The sequence below is a fragment of the Perna viridis genome, chromosome 15 (genome assembly GCF_037379345.1).
Source record: "Perna viridis isolate PV_CMFRI_1.1 ecotype Kerala chromosome 15, ASM3737934v1, whole genome shotgun sequence".
Taxonomy (NCBI): Eukaryota; Metazoa; Mollusca; class Bivalvia; order Mytilida; family Mytilidae; genus Perna; species Perna viridis.
Genome location: NC_142459.1, coordinates 16,577,673 through 16,599,717, shown reverse-complemented (window position 1 = coordinate 16,599,717; position 22,045 = coordinate 16,577,673). Strand labels below are relative to the sequence as shown.

The window sequence follows — 22,045 nt, the reverse complement described above, 5'->3', positions numbered from 1 at the left end:
TACTGTACAATACTCAGTTGTTATGGCAAACTTTTTACTGCTGTGCCTAAAAAACAGCCTTAATTATTATCTAGAAAATATGAATGTTCTCTCAGGAGAACGGGCTGGATTTCGAAATAACCATAGAACTTATATGTGCATGTATGATCATGATTATATTCGACTTGCAATGTTTAGTTGATTTATACTTGCATGTAAATGTGCCTTTATTGATTACCGCAACAATTTAAATGGTGCTCGATTGATGACAGTTTAAGACCGTGGAAATGTATCAAAAACAAACGATGAAGAATTTTTATTTAGAAAATAAATATAACTGCTATCATAGATAACAAAATATTATAACATTAAAAACCTCTATTAAAAAAACACCAAATCACAAACGCAGTTATCTAACACCGTCATGGAGATATTTTCCTTAGAATGGACAATAGTGTCCCTTGGATAAATATAATAACAGTATATTTCACAACCTATCAAGCTCAACTCGTAGGGATATTTTTGTCATTCAAAATTTAAGAAAAAAAATCAAGTACATTGTTAATTATCTAATCATATATGTTTTTATTTAAACAGAATAACTTACGTTGCTTTAAAAATTCAACCAATCAGAAAGTTTATAACAAACATAATTAATTGATAGAACATATAAAATGAAAATCAGAGAAAGAATGGGAAAAAATGACAATGTGGTAATTGACAAAAAAAACTCGGGAGAGAGAATCACAATCTAATACGGTCAACATATTACATGTACATGTAAAGCCAAAATTTTGATAATGTACAAATGAGTCTCCCTGACACTTGATACGATTGTCAAAGTGATTGCATGGTTCATATTCTGTATTTTTTTATCAGAAAAATAAAGAGCTTTGTCTTTATGAATATTCAATTAAGTCATCCGTATCGTTTCTTCCTCCCAATTACTTTAAACATCTATAAGAATTTTTTTTCTTGACTATTGGAATATCTCCAATTGTAACGACACGAAACATAATATTATAGACATTTGGTGGGGGGGGACTCGAAGAGTTTTCATACGAATGTACATGTACCTATAATTACATTAAAATTTTATTGTAATATATGTAATATAATTTGCCTTTTTGTACAAGGACTACATGTACATTGTACAGGTATTGATACACGGTGTAGAAATCTAAGCATTGGACGGAATTGAATTTCGTTTAAGAAGCTGCTATATCGACGAAATTATTGATGGAAAATAAAAATACATATGCTTGAATGCACAGGATACATGTACATGTACATGTACAGGCTCATTACAGCACTGAAAGTATACTTACATTGTAAAGAATAACATGTTTTATGTATTCTAATTGTAAAACACATAACGTATGTTGGACGGAATGGTATAAATATAGACATGATAAAGCGCTAGAAACACACAACAAAAATAAATCTATCACAGTTATGCTTTTAAACAAAGGAATCACCATAAATAGTTCTAAAGAACATTCATTTCAAAGTCACGTTTTGCACGTGCATTATGACACATGCTGATCAAAGCACATATTCAGGTCAGACAATTTCACGTCAAGTGTTGTGTCTTATGGAAACTGTTTTGTACACTTGACACAACAAAACTCTTTGATATGTACATGTAACTATATGTGAAATGTTGAGAAATACATGTAAAGAAAACACAATGGATGGCGTCTCTGTCTTAAACAAATGATACTTCATTGACGCGTTCATAGAGAAATGCAAGAATAGGAAACAAAAGACAAAAAAACAAAAAGATTAAAATATTACACTCACACAAGTACATTGCACTAGTGCAAAACATGAAATGTGATAAAACATGAGGAATTAGTCAGAAAAAAGTGAAAATACAAGTTCAAAGATAGAAACTATCATTGATACAAGTTTGTTTAGCATCATTACAGGCGCTGATCTAGAGATTTGGAAAAAGGTTGAATGTATAATTTATTAATTTTTGTCAAAATTTTGCAAACTAATAAAAAAGTTTCTAAAAAAAGGTGCAAGTGTCTGAAAAAAAACCATGGTTCCGATACTATATTATTCCTTAATCTTAGTAATTCTATAATTAATGAGCATTGATGATCATATAGACTGAAAGAGGTATTGACAGTTATAACACGTCAAGGTATACATAACATTACACTTGAGTAACAGTGGTAAATTACCACCAAACAACGATTATTCAAATACTTTGTAGGTCATCACTATGGCTGACCCGGAAATGGTAGTTTCAATGTCTCTCCATCAAAGATACTGCAAGTCGGTACTTGATCTTACGTGGACGATGATATTTCCCGGTCTTTCCATGTCTTTCTCCTTTCCTTTCCCATAAACGGTCAGCTTCTCTTCCTTGCCATCTTCGTCTCCATTTTCTGACAGTCGTCCCTCGGCACAGAAGTCATCTATCATGGTGTTGCTATTGACTACCTGTTTACAGAATGACGAAACTTAATGGCCCTGGTCTGCAGAGTGATATGCTCTTACATAACATGCCAAGGATAGATCTGTTTTGGTTATTATTTTTTTCAAATAGAAAAAATATGTGTATGTTTATTCACCATGATGATAAAATTGTAGGATTCCTGAAGGGGAACACTTTCTGACTAATTCACAACACAATTATAAAGTATGTTGATTTACTTGAGCTATACTCTTTGAACCATTTAAGGACGATAAAAATGATTTACAAACTCTCAGCTGCATAACATTACTGCTCGATATTTACCTCAATAGTGATTGGCACTTCCGGTTTCTTTCTATAGAAGGTGACCTTGAAATTAAATTCGGCACTTCCGGTGTCCACTCGTTTACCACGCTGTTCTTCTTTTATAACAGGAGAAACAACTTTCTCTCCTTCACACCGGACAACAAGATATGGATCTAAAGCTGTATAAAAGAATTGACTTATCATATATTTGTGTAGCAGAATTTTTTTTTTAAATAATTTTTATACATGTACAATTATGTACTGCACGGTTATGATTGTACATGTAAGTTTCCAGTTGATCGAAATCAAATTCACCCGCCCCAAAAACAGTTACATGTATTTTCACAATTAAAAAAAAATTGAATTGGGTCCGATAATTCCACAAATCAACGAAGAAAACTAAAATGGTATTTGAATGCTTTACAGAAGAATCAATAAAAATATTGAATATTTAAGATCTCTAATTAATTAGTACTCCAGCTAAGAATCATGTTAATTGTGTTTCATGGTTGGAAACCTACTTTAATTTTTTTTAATTTTGTTTAAAATGTTATAGTTAACAGAAATTAACGTGTGGCTTTTCATAAAACCCGTGCTCTTACGAGATAAAACCTTTATAGAATGCACAGTCAAAATCAAAATTGAGGGAGAAAACTCTGTAAAAAACACTGAAATATAGTAGAAACTTTTGGATTTTTAATGTAAATTTTCTCCTAAGAGCAGACAGACTGGAATTGAATAAGAATACATACGGTAGCTTAATAAAAAAAATAAAAATATGTAGCCGTATTTGGGGTTATCATATATTAACACGTTGCACTATTCTTATGTGGAGTGCTATTTAAAGTATACGAGATTGTGCCAGATTGATGTAGAATGCATTGATTAGAAATTTACTTTTCACTTTTGATCCTGCAGGTTTTGTGATCCCGTCAAGTTTATTCACTGTCAGTGTTGTGACGAGTGTTGGAAGTGACGAACAGGGACATGTTTTTGTTGGACCTTCTTTTGTAAGCTCCCTGAAAAAAGAAAATGAATATTTTTATCATGGGTCCGCCTCTGGATTAAATACACCAACAGTTCCAGGGGCGGATTCAGGCGGGGGCGTGGCGGGCGTGCGCCCCCTCCTAAAAATTTGCCAAGCATGGATTGTCAGGGGTAGATTTAGGCGGTTTTAGGATGAAACTTTAATTTCTCGCTAATTTTACCACAAAAGATATCTACATTGCACCCAATCTAGAGGAATATTTCAAAAGTTAAAACTCAAATTTTTTTTCGACTCGCTCCGCTCGGCGAAATTTTGACTGTGCGCCCACCCCTTCCCCCCAATCAAAAATCCTGAATCCGCCCCTGAGTTCAACATTATTCATGATCATGAAAAATGTGATTTTTAATACTTACAACCAAGAGCGATCACTTTTCCGATAAGAAAGTCCACGTGTACATATACATGTTACATAAATGCACCTACAAGTCTAGGGTTAAAAATGAATTAAATGGAAGAGTAAAATATGAAAGAAATTAAGACGTGCAATAAAATTGTATTTTCGACACTCATCCTGTAAGTAAACGAAGAGAACTTTATAAAAGTACAATACGTCACAATTGCCTGAAATGGTTGTTTTGTTTTGTAAACAGCATAAGATCATTCATTGAGAACGTACTTTAGCAGGAGAGATAACTGAAAGAGTGCTACCATAAGGTCAATGTCATTTGGACAATGCCATCAACCAACTAACTAAAGGAAAAGGAGGTCCCTGATCAAGACAAAAATACCAAACATGCGCAGAAATGAGGTCAAGAGGTCATGCATACTTACCATCCACTAAAAGCAGCGTTAATAAAAAGTCACATGTATTAAAACAAACATTTCTGATACAATTTATATGATAAAAACAAATGCACACATTGTATATACATTTAAATAAAACATAGTTATGATTTCAGTATATATAGGCAAAGTTGTGGCTATAGATAGCTTTTCAGTAAAAATGAATCAGTTAAGTATACATTTGTATATTGAACTTGTTCTCCTTTAACCGATACGAATCTACTATCTGTAATTCTACTTCCGATTCGTCTGGTTCATGTACATGTATGTCGTCTGAAATGAACCACTGGGTAGAAACCAACCAATAATGTAACAAGAATCTGCGAATCGTACAACGGAAGGAACCCCCTTAACAAATTTTGGACAGTTTTAGGCTATGTATGTCTTTGCAGTTCTCTGATGGTTTTACTGTAGAAATGCGGAAACTAAGATTTGCAACATTTATTTTAGTGCCAAGAACATGTACATACATGTATTGTCTACATGTATAAATGGAGCAGCATACATGTACATAATTATACAAAGGCATATATACATGTATGGAATGCAGTTATGCCTTTTCCGAGTGGATACATTTACATGATTGTACTTAGAACTTTCTTCTAAACTAAACTAATAAATTAGGCTGAAAATTTACAATTCATAAATTTTGATATTTTGTAAAATCCCCAGTCCCGTGATTGTATTACGTGTAAATATGCAAAATGGCGTACTTTTAAAAATGTTTAACTTACTTTCCACTAGCCTTACTGCTGGTGTAGAGCCTCAACATGAATGGACCACTTTCCCCTTTTTTGGTACACGGAACTATGACATATCTTCCTTTAAATAGTTTACATGTACCAAATACACTCCTACTCGAGACCATATCAGTCGATATCATGTGTTCTCCAGGGATGTGCATTCTGTAGATTCGGTTTTCTTCAACCTAATATAGAAAGAAATAGGGACTTTGAAAACAATGGAGAAACCGTGTACAAAACTGAAGTATCAAAGCTCAGATTATATAATTCGCATATAAATTTTGTAAAAAAAGTAGCACAAATCTGACTTAAAACGAAAGTGGTTCCGAGTGCTTCGAGTAGGTCTATGTTAATTATAAGCCACTAATAGACCCTTTTGTGGTAAATCGATGAGCTTGCATGACAGATACATCGCAAACGTAGGGCTTAGGTAGAACAAGCAAAATCCTTTTAGAAGTGTTAATTGAGCATGATCCACGCAAGCTCATCGACCACGAAAAAGACTATTGCGCAACTTGCTGAAGCTTATAAATTACCGTTTTACGACCTTGATGTGTAACCCCTAACATGAATTAACACATAACAAGTAAAATATTACCTAAACTTTAAGTATAGATCACCCTACACTTTGACCTACTCCCAGACAGTTAGAGTGGAGAAACGCTCTCGGACCGACGTGGGGTCTGGGAGTAGGTCAGAGCGTCAACACAGCAGCCCAGCCGCTAGTAGGACATACTCTGACCGAGTTCTTCGGTCAGGTATCCCGAAGGCTGGGCTCTGCCACCAACACCAGTTGGTTCTACTAACCCACTAACATTGACAGTGAGAGGCCTGTGTTGGTATTCAAGGTAGTTAAAATACAATCATCATAAGTATAATTGATATTACACAGCAATATCACTAAGTCTTATTATTCAATTCCAGCATGAACCATTTTCTTTCTTAAAATCAAGTGCCCGTCATCTTCTTTGTTGCTTGAAATAATATTCATTTTGTAAAGCAAACTGATGCACATGTACCTTCATGATTCTGTATCCAATAGTGTTGAGTTTCCTTCCGAAGTGCTGTCTCCCAGGCTGTATGTCATGTTGTTCTAATGATACCAATATAGTGTCTTCATCTTGTATTATGTCAAATACGTACTGAAAAAAAGTAAATACATGTATAATAACGAGTAAACAAATCATTCAGAGTTTAAGTAGCAGTCTTTGCAAGAATCATGCAAAATCTGAAAAATGTGATACATCCCCAAAAAGGCTACATATTTTTTATTTTTGTAATTAAGTTGCTTTATGAGTCTATATTATGAAATGTGTAATTATTCATTCAAATCTGCCTGCTCTTAAGAGATAATCAACATTAAAAATCCAATAGATTCTGTTGTATTTTAGTGTCATTCACAGAGTTATATCCCTTAATTTTGAATTCTACAGTGCATTCTATACATTTTTTATCTCCTATGTGCACGGGTTATACGAAAAACTACATGTTAATTTCTGTTGACTAAAGCATTTTAAACAAAATATCAAAAATAAAAATATGTAGGCTTTCCAACCATGTATCACATTTTGCATGATTCTTAGCTGGAGTGCTACTTAAGTTCCAATCATTAATATTGTCTTTTGAAGTCTAGTTGCATACAATGTCTTTGAGGCACTCTTTTATTTTCTATAATATCCACTTCACAAAATACAGACCCTGAGTGGTAAAACAAGTACTGAATGCACACGTGATTTCTAATTACACAGTACATTCCCTGCACTACATTTTGTACATGTAATGGTTTTTTTTTATATAGCAGCGATTTATTGAACTTTCCTTGCGTAATGAATTTCGATAATTCACATGCGAAATAAATTCGGGAATTTCATGTCCGGACTTTTTTCCCACCACACTGTCACAACACGAATATCAATACGCCGAATTCTAATAATAGGATAATCAAATGATCATCGTGAAAAACCCATGCCAAGAAGACTTAAAAAGATTTTAATTTAACTCGTTTGCAGAACAAGTTCCGCAGTTACTCGATAAATTTGGGTGTTCTTCGGCACATATGACTCACTCTTTCTAATTACTTATCCCATTATGTGATGATGCTGTAGTAGTAGCTTGCAATATACTTTGTGTATTTTCAAACCATAATTTGCAATCGTCATGTATAAATTATTCAGTATCTATGTACATAAATGTTTCATTTTCTACAATTCATGTTTAACGTGTCTTTGTTCACCTTCCCTCGTTTGTCTACCCCGAACTTGACTTTTTATGAGCAACTCGTCGGGTGTTTCTAGAAAAGCAGAGGACGCTTACCCTACCGGTGCACCTGGTCCATGCTGCCAGTTTTTAGTGGAGTCCAAGTTGCTCATTTGCTTTTGTTACTTTGTATGTATGATTTTAGTTACTTTATGTTCTTTGTTGTGTATGTCTGTTTTCCATGTATGGTCTTTGTCCATGGTTTACATTCTTTCAATTACCGCTATAACCTTGGTTCCCTTGATTACTCTTTAACTGGCATTGTGGTCGAAGATTACAAATGTATTTACACTTAGTTACTTATTGCTGTAAAAATTTTAAGCAAGTGGGCTTTTGATGTCGAATGTCATACTATGGGATACTCTGCTGTTTACAAAATGTGTAAGACGAATCAGGAGAGATAAAAAAAATACCTGTGGATTGCTAAGGAACGTCGGAGATTCATAATCACAGCCACCATTACGCCCTTGTACTGACCATTCGGAATGCATAATGCCCTCGTTCCAAGATTTCTTCAGACTTATTATGGCAGTGTTTACAAAATGACAGACATCGACATTTGTCAGGTAACTCACAAAATCGTCGAAAGCCATCCTATTGAAATACATAAGAAAGAAGGGATTTCTTGTAATTGTAAATTCTGTATCTAATTTAAATAGAAGGTCGAGAGTGGAGAACAGAGTTTTACCAGGCGCTTGAATCGTATAAAACGAAAAACAAAAATGCTACAAATTGTGGCCGAATATGTTTTATTGATGAACTTTTGAATGATTTAATAACATTAGAAAAAAACTTATTTTGTTTTGGCAATCATATCATATATTGTATATGTGTGTGTTTTGTTTTGTGATCTTTAAGGGATGCTCTTGACTTTTGTTAAATTGGGTGTTATTTTTTCAGGGTGGTATTACAAATGTTACATTGTAATATACATGTTGACAATTTAGCTTCAATACTCATATGGTTCCGTTGTTTTCATCCATGTACATGTACATGTAAATACACACATGTAAACCAACTCTCGTGTCTAATTTTATCCTTATTCTACATGCAAAATAATGTTTTCCCAACTCACCAGAACTCTCCTTCCTGTTGGAATTTAAGACCAAGTTTTTGCCATTCCGTTGAGCCAATCTTATTCCATTCTCCTGATCTGTAAGAATGTGTTTTCTATATCATTCAGGTTAATATTCTTTGAACAAATTATTTGACTAAATGTATTAAATTGAAGACATTGGTACGTGTTTACATTTCACGCGGGGGATTCTCATGTAGTTATTGTGTGTACGAAAAACGTCCCTGGTGAAATATAATTTAAAAAGAATGAAACTCTTATGAAAACAAGCTAACATATACGTAGTAAATGAAATTCAGGTTGCGCATATTTAATACATGTATATGTCACATGTATATACTGAGTAATCAAACAGGAAGTTATTGTCGCCCTATCACGAAACCAGATCCCACTATTTGACACGCCTATATGAAAATAGTGCATCTAATTAAACATTAAATGATATTCCGCCGCCACATTGCAAAACAATTTAAAACAACTTAAAATCACTATAAATTTTGTGTGAATAATCCTTTTAAAGGATGATTCAACTTGATACTCAAGGACTACATGTGTACAAAGTTTGAAAATGATCCTTCAATATACATGGTATACTTAAATTTTCATATGGAAACCGACAGGAACGGACAGACAGACGGACGGACACGTGACTTTTTGGAAGGTATCATATAATACCCCGCCATTTCTTGTGGTGGGGCACAGAGAAAATTGTTACGGTGGCCCTTTGGGTGAAATGGATGTCTCGGCTTGATATGGTTCATGTATATGATTCAGATTATTGCACGTAATAATCACTACAAATGTATGTATCACTCGCTTACCCGTCTGACCATGCACCGTTCCACTCCTTCACTCCCCAAGGATTTGCCATCCTGATCATGTACAGTTTAGGTGCCCCTATGGCTCCCTGGTGCTTCTTGTCTACGTTAATCTCCGCCACCTTTGTGATATTGTAGCCGTGTCCAAGAACCAGACCACACGGTAGCTCCTTCCCTACTTCTTCAGGCTTACACTGGAAAATATCAGATTGTCAATGAAACGGACAATTGAGGCGGAAATTAAAGGGATTGGAATGACCTGGATCGAAGTTTGAAAGAAAGCGAAAGAGGAGCGTGGAATAGGATAAACCTTACCCTATATATGCCTCTGGGTTCAATAAGGACCAAATTTAACAAAATAACATAATATAATATATCATACATGTATCATTGTATATATCTATATGATAGTGTATCTTACTTTAATTTTTAGACCGTTTGTTTGGTGTAAACCCCAGTTCAAATTCTGTTTTATCGAGAAAAAAAAATCTAAAAGTTGAGAAAGTATTACAGAGGTTAAAATGTAAATGACAGTATAAGGGAATATTTTTGAAAGGTGACTCAAATGCAAAGATTAACAAGGGACGAAGCATGAAGAAATAGCACTGTGATATAATAGAAAAGTAATTTTGATATAACATATGTACCTGTTGTACAATGATTTAAAATTTCAGAAGTAACACGTTTTCTGATTGGATAAAAAAATGTGTCCATCATCTCATAGACCAAATTTTGTAACGTGACTTTGACGTCATCAAACTTTTTTGGCTAATTTATTTCTTAAATTTTAATGCTAGTTATATTTTGAAATAAAATGGTAAGGAATGACTATTACATTTTTTGTGTCGATTTGAAATAACCTCAATGACAGTGGAGCACATTTGAATATAACCTGCTACGCAGGTTATTTAGTGTGCACCACGATATTATTTCCTCGTAGACCAAACGGTCATTCCTTAAATAATTTTCAATAAGAATATATATATATATATATTATATATCAATATAAGCATGTTTACCCCGTATTCGGTGCAGAAAAGTCAACTTATTAGTATATCAAACCACTCTAGCAGTCATCAATTTAGAAATTGACAACGATATTTTATTATTTTCATTATTAAGCTACCAATAAAATTAGCTAAGCCAAGGTACGTGTATTAAGAAATAGCACACTCATTTAGAATTTGTTAAAACTAACATTGATTTTCTCAAGTTTTCACTGTAGGACACATAGTACTAGTACATGTATGTAACTACGGACATTATTATACATGTAGGTAAAATACCTTACTGTAAATTTACTCTGTTTCGAACTTGATAATACAGTTGGCGAACAGACAAACAAGCAGTCAAACATAAAAATTCAATCTAGAAAAAATGTTTCTCGTTTCTTTTTTCTTTTCTTTTTTTTTTTTTTTTGAATAATTTACTGTCAAGTACTGTTACAGTAACAATACATACTTTTTTTTAACCAAACCAGTTCTTTCAATAAAAGCTTTTCATAGAAATTCATCTAAGTTGATAGCACTGGATACTTCATACATGTAATAAACGTACTTAAAATGTTCATAGATTTCTTCATGTCTCGGGAAGTCTTCATTTTACCGTTTACATCAATAATGTCTGATTTGAAAACTCTATATGCATGATGGATGATATTACATTAATTCAGAGTTTTCTATTGATCTTTTGGCTTGATATTAGCTTTTAAATGATATATATAATGGATGGTGTACAATATTTATATAAACTAACGATGTGGAATAATCTACAAAGTGTGTTTTCAATACTGTATAAATATTTCGCTTTAAAGGGAAATTGAGTTCATACATGTACACGGAAAGACCGATATATGTACATTTACCTTTTTCATGAACAATATAGATTTACACCATAATTTAAAATCGAGGCAAAATTTACCAACAGTCTCACAGAGAACCCGGTAGAACCCAAATAATTACAACAAATATTTACTTCATCCTTAATAGAGGGGTACAATAGGAAACACACACCGACTTCTTCATATCAAAACTTAAATTTGATTTTAAGTGTACCAATATATGTACATCTACATGTATGTATCTGCATATTGTATATATTGTCTTAAAATGTATCGTCCGAATATAGCTGAAATATTGCTGCTCGGACGTTAAACCCCAACAAACAAACAATCTTAAAATGTGACGACTCCATTTGCTACACACCTCGATCATTTGCCCATCGGATCAAATTGATACACTGATGATAACGAAAGCATAGAAAGGTCTGATAAATGTTAGAACAGTCAGAATGTAACATTTCTAAGAAGATGCTAACACTTGCTTCACAATCCTACATGTAAGTGTAACAGATACATGTACATGTAAGAGTAATATACATAAACAAAAAGTTACATGTAATGGCAGTTAATGCATGTAATACAAAATATTTCAAATGGTGATCTGGTGTACAAGTAACTCTGCTCAACAACTATATAAACACTGCCATTTAATATTACAGGCATATGTAATCAATTTGTCGAAAACAATAATTTAAGCATTAAAATAAATATCCATAACCGGCCATTATATACATGTATCTAGAACGTCTAAAACTTCGACAATTGTTGAAACTTTCATACAGTAGGTAAATTTGAAAGATGGAATGAAGGAATTAGTTTTTTGGTTAATACTATTAACTCCCTAACAGGCATTTACATTAAATGTGCAGCCTGACAACCTAATATACGATAATCATTGAAACACTTACATTGATATTGCAGTTAATAAGAGCACTATTTTCACTAGCATCACGTAGTTTTCTGAACAGAGCCGTTTTGATCAGGTCGTCCTGAATATTGATATTCATGAGGGCTAGTTTCTCGGCCACGCCCCCTGTGAAATCTACGAGTGCATCAGCTGTGTCACCCTGGGTCAACGATTCATAATCTCCATACAATCTGAAAAATAGGTAAAACGAGGAATAATAAATGTTCAAATAAGTGGAAAATTCGACCAGGCAAACTCCACATGTCTTGCCTCTTGTACGACATCCGACGCGCTGGTAATTTTCGGTGAAAGAGAAATAACACAAATCATAACATTCAGATGTAAAGAAAAATGGAAATATAAAACGTGTGCTAATGCAAAAACGTGGAAACAGAGACTGTATGTTTAGTTTTATAAAAGACTTTTTGAATATCAAATTCCGCTCCAACACAAACACGCATGTTCAATCGCACATTTCTGTAAAGTGCTTAACTACGGTGTATAGCCTTGACATTAACAATAAACCAAAATACTATAATAGCATAAATGTAGACTCTCATATAGTTGTACATCGTTTTTTTTAAATACCGATCATAATAATTTTTTAGACAATTCAGATCTACAGTAGAGCATATTTTTATCACACCGGTATCCTTCCACAACAGAAAATAACAACACATATTTTAAGCAATACTTGTGAACAAACGGCTTTGGTATTTGGGCTTTAACATTCCCTGAAATCACTATACATGTACATGGCTATATTTGTTTCTGAAATTAGTTACATACATGTATGTATCGCCTGTTTATTCTATTCTAAATATGTTTATACATATGTATGTACACGTGCATGTACATGAGCTGTATTATTATTGATGTATTCGAAGACGTTATATCACAGCGGCGGATTCAGAGATTTTTGACAAGGAGGGGGTTTCAGAAAAGAGGGGGATTCTAGGCTATCATTTGCTCATTTTTAACAAAATCAGCGATAAGTTTGTAACATTTTCCAAAAAAGAGGTCAACACCCAGACCTCCTTGATTCGTCTCTATTTATTATTATAACCTTTCTAGAAATATCTCGATAAAAATCTATTTCTCATCTGAAGAGCCTTCTTCCATTTCAATGCAAATCTTCAAACTTTCACGTCTATATTGATCTTCAGAGTGTTTTGTAAATATTGTTCTTGTGAGTTTTAAGTACATACATATAGGTTAGATGTGAACACTTTAATACTTTTTAACATAAATACTTGGAAATTAGATCCATCAACAGATAGTCAGAGAGTCCGGAATAATCGATCATTCAAACGGTTATTGCTTTTAACTAGACTCATCGGCTGAGCCTAGATGCCGACTACTTGAAGCACATTTACATTTACATTTACAATGTACGTGTATATGTAAGTATGTACCTGTACTTGTATAACACAGTGCACAAGTATGAAATGTTGTTTCCAAGAGTTATTCACTTATTAATTATCGTTCGTTAAATCGGTATTTGAAGTCAACTTACTTTGCATAGGCCTTTTCCAACAGCGCACTCCAGAACTCATTTCGGGATTTAGAATGACAGAAAACGAGTTTTCCGTTCTTTGTAGGAAGTCTGTCGTCGACAACAATGTCGACCCACTGACCAAACCTCCAGAAAGAAAACCGGAAGATACCGGCATATTTAGGTTTCTCTGAGTACTCGTCCCATTCTTGTTCCTTTAGATTTGGCACCACCTGATACAAAAATGCACATGTCAATAAAATATCTTTTTGTTTCGATTGAAAGAAACAATTAACAATTTTAGCATATTACACAACAGAACAGATATTACGTACACTGTACCTGTATCTACAACTTCAGCTCATTATTTATTGAAATGTGTTAGCATTGCCTACATGTGTTTTCTGAATGTGTGATAGTTGTTTACTTCTATAAAATGTTTTAAATGTTCTTCAAAGGATAAGAATCATCATTGTTCGTTTTGTGCTATTACTTTCGTGTATTTATTACATTGTACCTTTTCAAACATCTTTTTTTGCAGCACCAGACTTGCGCATGCCGTAACAAACCACGTGTTTCCGAGTTCACCTTGCACAAGGTCATCGCAACTAACGCCCTCTATCACGAGCTTTGGTACTTTACATAATTCACTTGGTCTTTTCCATTCAATATCATTGTCAACTTTACTGTAGAATAAGGATTTATTATTGGCGGGAAACTCCGGGTCCTCCCATAACACTCCTTTCTTGAGACAATCACTTTTAAGGGAGCCGTATTTTTGATTTTTGTATTTGTCCGACATCATGGAACGGACAACCTACAAAATGAAAAAAAATCGATGTTCAAAGTAAGCAGAGTATGTGTAAGTGTTTAAAAAAACATCTGCAAAAACATAGAATTATCTACATGTATGTGTTTCATAAATTTAGGATAAAATAAGATTAGAAAAAAAATTATAAGATCAAAAGAATTAATTCATGAAAAATCAAATACGAATTTTAATTTTGTCAATACAAATTCATTTATATATAAATAAAATAATGGTTTTGTTCTGATTTTTAATATATCTGCTTTCAGTAGTTTTAACCTTCACAAAACTTATTATTACCCTAATATCACAAACACACAAAAATAGAGGCAATAGTTTACATTGTAATAGTGTATGGAAATGCAAATGGGTTTTGTCACCGAAGTTTTAAAGACAATTATCTGAAATACGTGAAATTTGCAAATAACCAAGATACGTAGGTGGTATAACAAGTGGGAAATTCTTATCGTAAAAGATTTTTTTTCCTATCAACATGTAATATACAAATGTAGACTCTAGGTTTCACAATTCTTTTAAATTCTTCATAGGGGATCATACGTATTGACAATTTTCATTTTATGTCTTTTTTATCGAGACTCATTTCAATACAAAGCATTGTGCAAAAGCTGTTATAAGATAGAATGTGATGTATAGATACCATACATTGACGTTCATATGAAAGAAATATCTTTAAAACTATTCAACAAACTTTTATTTAACGTATAGAATACCAATACACAGTAATGTCACTCGGTTAAATATTATACACTTGTAATGATCATTTAAATCCTATGTATTACTTATACTTCAGTTCAATATATAGATCTAAGGGTATTTGAAAAAGTTGAAAGGTTGAGTGAGCTCCTATAAAATGTTTGTGCAAGTGTATTGGAGATGTCAAGAAATTATACTGATATTGAAAGCTTAACTTGAAAGGCTTTTCACCTTAAAATAGTTAACATAGGGGAGAAAATGTGTACATTGTACATGTATATTTGTATACGCATTCAATAGCAGGTTAATAACCGCACATGAGATTATTACTTTTTCCATCTCAATATGATTGGCAAAATGTTCGTCTATACGTACGTCTGTTGGTTGGAAACGGAAGCAATATAATGCTAGTACAATGTATATACGTAAAAATGCAATATTTACAGGTAAAATAAATGTATGTCCAAATAATATCAAAATAAAAAAAAATGCTTAAAAAAAGATGAACGAAAAATAAGGAATGTTCCAAAGTGTTTTGGAGCTGCAAACTACAATAGAAAAGCTACCAGAACCATTGGTGTGAAGTGTAACCAAATGAATACTCGTAATAAGGAAAAAAATGGTAAAATCAATTTTAATATTTACAGTTTTTCAGGCTTCATTTAAACATGTTCAAGATATAAAATGTAATACTATAATTTTTAAAGTTCAATTATTACTTAAATGAGGCAATACACATTATAATCTTATTAAATGTACATGTATGATAGCTATTACAAAAATCTTTTAAGAAATAGAAGTTAGGGTAGTTTATGTTGGACTTTGTACATGTACATGTATTTAAGATATTTGGCATACAATACAAATACCTGTAGTATACATTTGTAGATACATGTACACATGTTACCTATACATGTACATGTCATTCCAAAATACATGTGCATGTATATGTCTGGATTTCACCTTAGCAACATTGAAATATCAAAATATCGAATGCTCCAACGTTTAATATTTTTTATGCTAGGCGGATATACTACGTGTACATGTATTTCCAAAAAAAAAAAAACATTTATAGCATGTACTACATTAAGACATGATTTAGATAGAGCTATAATGACAAATTGTATTGTTTTAGTAAAAGTGCAAACGCAAAATTGAGTTAATAAAAACATACCCCCCCAAAAAAAAAACAAAAAACAAAAAACAAAAAACAAAAAACAAAAAAACAAACAAAACAAAACAAAACAAACAAAAAACAAAAAACAAATTTAAATTGATTTAGTTTGTACTATGGTCTACACAAGCTGAAAAAAGTGATCAGATCCTGGTTGGCTTAGACAAACTTCCGGTTCATTCATTATTCGATTTACACTGGATTTTGTTTTCTTAACAGTTTGTTTACAAGTTGACAAAACCACATAATTACTGTTTTGCAATATTCAACTTGTAATCATATTGTTATCAACATCATCATTATCATCATCATCAAATTAAAAAAAAGCCACCATTTCAAAAGTTTAATTTGACTACACGTAGTTGCACCATCAAAATCAAGGAAAACAGACAAGATTTCCCATATCATGTTAGTAAATTGAGTTATAATTTCATTGAAATGCACTGAAAATGAACATTTACAGGGCAGATAACTTTGTCGAAAACTCATTTCTCTAACATTCTATGGAAAAAAATATAAGCAAACCCACTGATGCAGAGATCAATTAATGGTATTTTCAAATAGAGAAGAGTCTTTGAAGTTATATAGTCAAATCGGTGGGATTTTGACATGCATGATTCTGATTTTTCCCATATTGCCTGATTCTTACAAAAACTTGCACTTACATGTAATATATTTGCACACATGTATGGATTCTATAAGATTTTGATCAATTTTACTGATTCCCTGCCTATTGTTTATTTATTGAGCGATTAATGTTAGTACAACACCAGCTTAATTAAATGTCAAGTCAAGAACTTTTGTGAAAAGCAGTCAGTATTTAAACTGATAAGTAGAACTTGTAGAAAATCTGTATACAAATTGCATTGGTCTATAAAATACCTACGATTCCATACATATGTCACAAAAGAACTTATTGATTGATTTCCCGGGAGGACAATTGTTAGCCATTCAATTCTAAAGTTTCAATAATTTAAGACAGATAATAATCATACCTCTTTGGCCATATCCCCCATTTTAAGATCTTTGTTTTAATCCAATAAAACCGGAGAACAAAACTGGAGTTCTAAAATCCCATAGGAAAACGTTAAATTAACAATTTCCCATTAAACTGACGTTACTAGCACTTTCCACTATGAGCAATCCGCCATGTTTAAAATTTCCATGAGAAAAACAAAACAACTTTTCGTTAAATCGTTTTAGTAAAGGATTAGTATAATTTATATTGGACGTAATATGACTTTTATATTACACAGATTTAACCTATCAATCGAAACTATAAGTATTTATTAAATGGTTATATATTTGTACATAATGGCAATTTTACTACAAAATTTGGTGGGTTTATTTAGCGCTGTTACGAGAAACTGATTGCAAATAAGGCGCGAATCCAGGTATTTAGAAAGGGGGTCCCAGAAAAAAGGGGTAGACGATTATTTACAACTTTTTTTGCCAAAATTGTGAACGAAATTAACATATTTTTTCTAAAAGGGGGATTCCGGACCAGGAGCAGCCACTGCCAATTCCCGCATGACTACCTGTATACTTTTCATTTTAAGACATTTGAACAAATAACTGCTAGGGCACATTTTGTACATATACTAAATACACTCCTAAACGAAAATTAAAGTAAATGAAATGCTTGCTGTTCCATACAAGGGTATATTTGTAATTACAAGTATCAGACTTTTTTTATCTAGATACGTCAAGCTCATCCTCGGTACATTTGAACCACATATATTGTCATCTCTTCCAACCCAGTATTCAAGCTCGGTACCAAATAATGCTGGGATTACTTCAGTCGAAAACTATATCGCCCTAGAGTAGTTCAATTTAACAAAGGAGGATTTGACACTATGCAAAACTATTTGACCGTTAGCGACGAAGGGATTTCCATATCCAAATGTATTTGACCCTTATATGGTTTTTCACCATAAATACAAAACTGGATATTAAATTAGGGTATAACCTGTATTAACGACCACCTGTTATTACATTTAACCTGTCTTAATGACCACCTATTCTCACAAATAACCTGTATTAACCACCATCTGTTCTCACAAATAACCTGTATTAACGACCACCTGTTCTTACATTTAACTTGTCTTAACGACTACCTGTTCTCACAAATAATCTGTCTTAATGACCATCTATTCTCACAAATAACCTGTCTTAATGACCACATAGTCTCACAAATAACCTGTCTTAATGACCACCTATTCTCACAAATAACCTGTAGTAACGACCACCTGTTCTAACAAATAACCTGTCTTAATGTCTATGATTTAATATCCCTATGAAGCACATTCTTTATAAAATAACCTGTTTATAGAGACCACTTGTGTTACAAATGTATCTGATCATGGTTTTGTCCTTATTTGGAAGGTCACTTCAGACGAGTTTCACTGTAAATTAGTATGCATTTTTGCAACTTTCAATATACATTCAATACGACTACAATAAAGTAATAAATCACACAGTATGTACACTTTACTGCACCCTACAGCGGATCAATTGATACTACAAACCTATTAAGTGTAGCTTTTCTACAGAGTTATATCTTCCTTGTTTGATAACGTTGTGTAACACTGCATGCTGCCAATATACTTGACTTTAGTTTTATTGATATGCTATCAATTTTCTTGCAATCTTACAATCTTGCTCTATTTTATTAGATTAAAAAGGTTGGGGACATGCTGTCGAGTATTGTAATTTTACGGTTAAAACAATGTTGACATTTTAACGAAGATTTTCTCTAAAATATAAGTTAATGCACAGTATGGCATATCGATCTTTAAATTATAACCATGCACATGTACATGTATGAATAGAGATCATAAGACTTATCTTCTTATTGTTTTACTGTTCCAACAAAATAATTTGTCAGTCTTCCTTGACGCAAAAAGAATTTCGATTTCAAATGCCTAGAAGAGTGAAAATGTCCATTTATCAAATAAGGCACACAGAGTTTCAGCATTCGTACATGTTTTTTTACATGTATTTTGAATATGAAGGGAAAAATTGCTGTGGATAATATGCATATTAAGTTCAACAAATACTTAAAAAACCGCACATTACACATTCTATAATCAGGAGCACCATGGCCTGTACGGCAAGTAAACGCACCAATAATTTTCGGAAGTACATGTAGCTGCGCCTCACAACTTGCAAAAAATATTAGGGAGGAGCATGTATACTGATCCCCACCCTTGTTATATGTATCGAACTGTCTGACTCGCAGTACTAAAAAAATCGGATGCTACATCATTAGCAATGTAAAAAAAAACGCTATGAATACCTAATCGATCTCCGAGCCGTGTAACAGTACCGGTCGTGTGTACCAATAAACTAATATAAATTTGTTTGACATCATTTACTCAACACATTGATAGGTTGAATGAGAGTAAATCCGTGCACATAGAATTCAATAAGCCAAGTCTTAAATCAGAACTTGATTTTTCCTATTTTTAGCCTTCAATATTGAATTTCAAAAGGAAAGGGAAATTTATGATTTATGACATCACAGGCATTACAGCGTGTAGTTCTTTTGATATCATTTTTAATTTTACACTTATATAGAAGATATCTATGTAAGCTGCCCTGCGCTTTAAAATATATAGAGTTTCATTAAATTTTTAATGTGATGTATTATACCGCTTTGAGTAGCATTTTCATTACCACTGTTAAAGCACAATGCTGCACTTATTTTTATCATTTCTCTATAGAAAATATATCAAATGATATCATGCCTACTATATTAATAAAAATAAATCATTGATGTAATCTTTGCTATAAATGATAATGCAAACAATTGTTCAAAATTGGAATAGCTAATTTGGAAGAGACTAATAATTTACTTCAGGAAATTCCTCAAACGCTTTTAAAAAGTATTTCGTAATATTATTTTTTTATCTTTTTTATTTCTGTATGTATTCGAGAATGGGTTAATAACTTCTAAGATAACATGCAGATATGGTAGTTCTCAATTTTTCCGTTTACATGCGTTATTATTTTTTAAACGTAAATAATACATGTAAAAAGTCGTGTGAAAAGAGATCATAACACCGTTTTCATGTTTTAAATCAACATATTATTATTTGTACAATTCATAGACCTTTTTTATTTCAGAAACGTGTTGCACTTGAACGCATTGACGAAGCAATTTGATACATGTACATTTCAAACGGTGACGAAATCATAATAATTTCAGGAATATATTAAAAATAAATCGAAATCTCAAATCACCACTAAGTTAAAAGCATGTAGACATGCAAAACTCTTTTAATACCCTTTTAATTCAAGTTTAAGGCGGAGAATTAAACCGAGATTTAAGTAAAGTAATTACCTGTCCAAAATATGCTAAACTCCGATAATCCTACTAATCATAGACCGTTACATTTTCTGTCCGGGAAAGTAGTAGAGTTACTTCCCCTTTTCAACATGGCCTGACAGCTTTTCAATAGTTATCTACGGTAACTAGCAAAATATTTACTGTCCCATAAACCCGGAGTGTTTAACTGTATATCGATTTCTCGTATAATTTTACCTGACGTTTTTCAATTAAGGATATATTATTGTGTATTGGGCATACAGTAGTTGTAGATTTAATTTCACCTATTTAAAGGTATTGCAATCATTTATAAATAAAGCGTTAAGTACGAATTCGTTATGTTGTTTTTGTGTCTAAAAGTCTGACAATGCAGTGTTTATACAGCTTTAATAGTTTCTATTTTATTAGAACAAATCTATTATATTCGTTTTGACTGGCATTCTAGTTGACGAGGTCAACAACTATAAGCTTAAAATGCTGATATTTCAGACATGTAGATATTACCAATAGTACCGGTACAATGTAATTCATGGCGTTGAAGAAAAAAAAAAACTCGCAAAACAAACGATATTTTTTTGCCTTCGTATCTACGTAACAACACGCCTTCCACTATACAGATCTGTATCAAGAACGACAAAATGCCATATCATGTACATGTGCATAATCTATTACATGTTACACAATTTTTTTCCAAACGTGAAACAAATGAATTACATAGACTCATTATGTGGTTTATGCAATGTACAATTATGTACACTTTTCTGAATTAGAAATTAAGTGAACTTGTACGGTTTTCGACATGCATGAATTAGTCCTGCCTGATTTTTTTTTAAAGATTGCTACTACTTAAGTGCAAAATGATACATGATTACAATAAATCTTTGCTCGAACTTAGGAAATTATTGAAAACTATTGTGACAGTAGATGTATGGATCGGCCAATACACCTTACAATGTCAGTCTTAAATAATATGTATTATGTTAAATTTTAATTATTAGTATTTGAACGTGTAGAAAAATGAAACAGTGGCTTATCCATGTTTTAAGCCTACCAATAAAAGGAATTGGAACAATCAGAAGTTGGCAATGTGGGCGAGGTACAAATTTGTACAAGTTGAAAATGCAGCACATGGAAAAAGGGAATTTATTTACGGAGGTTCAAGTTCAGTGGTTTTTTTTTCGCCACAATATCCTAAAATATGTACATGAAGCTTTTTTGTATCAGTTTTCTGATGCAGGCAAAGTATTGTGCATTATAGTTCTATATGGTGAAGCATAGAACAATAGTTCTATGCAGTAGTAAAAAAGAACGAGAAGTATTCAACAAAACAGGTCACCTCCG

The 22,045-nt window shown here is 32.6% G+C and overlaps 1 protein-coding gene across 2 annotated transcripts; it reads right to left on the bottom strand.

The window, feature by feature from the left end:
• Window positions 1-280: 280 nt before the first annotated feature.
• LOC148597178 (calpain-5-like) lies at window positions 281-20,876 on the bottom strand. Of its 2 annotated transcripts, none has more exons than XM_088564515.1 (12): window positions 20,720-20,876; window positions 14,196-14,495; window positions 13,700-13,911; window positions 12,185-12,374; window positions 9,440-9,630; window positions 8,619-8,696; window positions 7,957-8,137; window positions 6,307-6,429; window positions 5,279-5,472; window positions 3,611-3,732; window positions 2,732-2,892; window positions 281-2,433 (listed from the first exon to the last, which is right to left on the bottom strand). In XM_088564515.1, the coding sequence occupies exons 2-12, from the start codon at window positions 14,481-14,483 to the stop codon at window positions 2,251-2,253; spliced, it is 1,923 nt and encodes a 640-aa protein (XP_088420641.1). In that variant the 5' UTR covers window positions 14,484-14,495; window positions 20,720-20,876; the 3' UTR covers window positions 281-2,250. The 2 variants fall into 2 exon arrangements, with proteins under 2 accessions (XP_088420641.1, XP_088420642.1); XM_088564516.1 differs by lacking the exon at window positions 20,720-20,876 and adding an exon at window positions 19,673-19,693.
• Window positions 20,877-22,045: the final 1,169 nt, after the last annotated feature.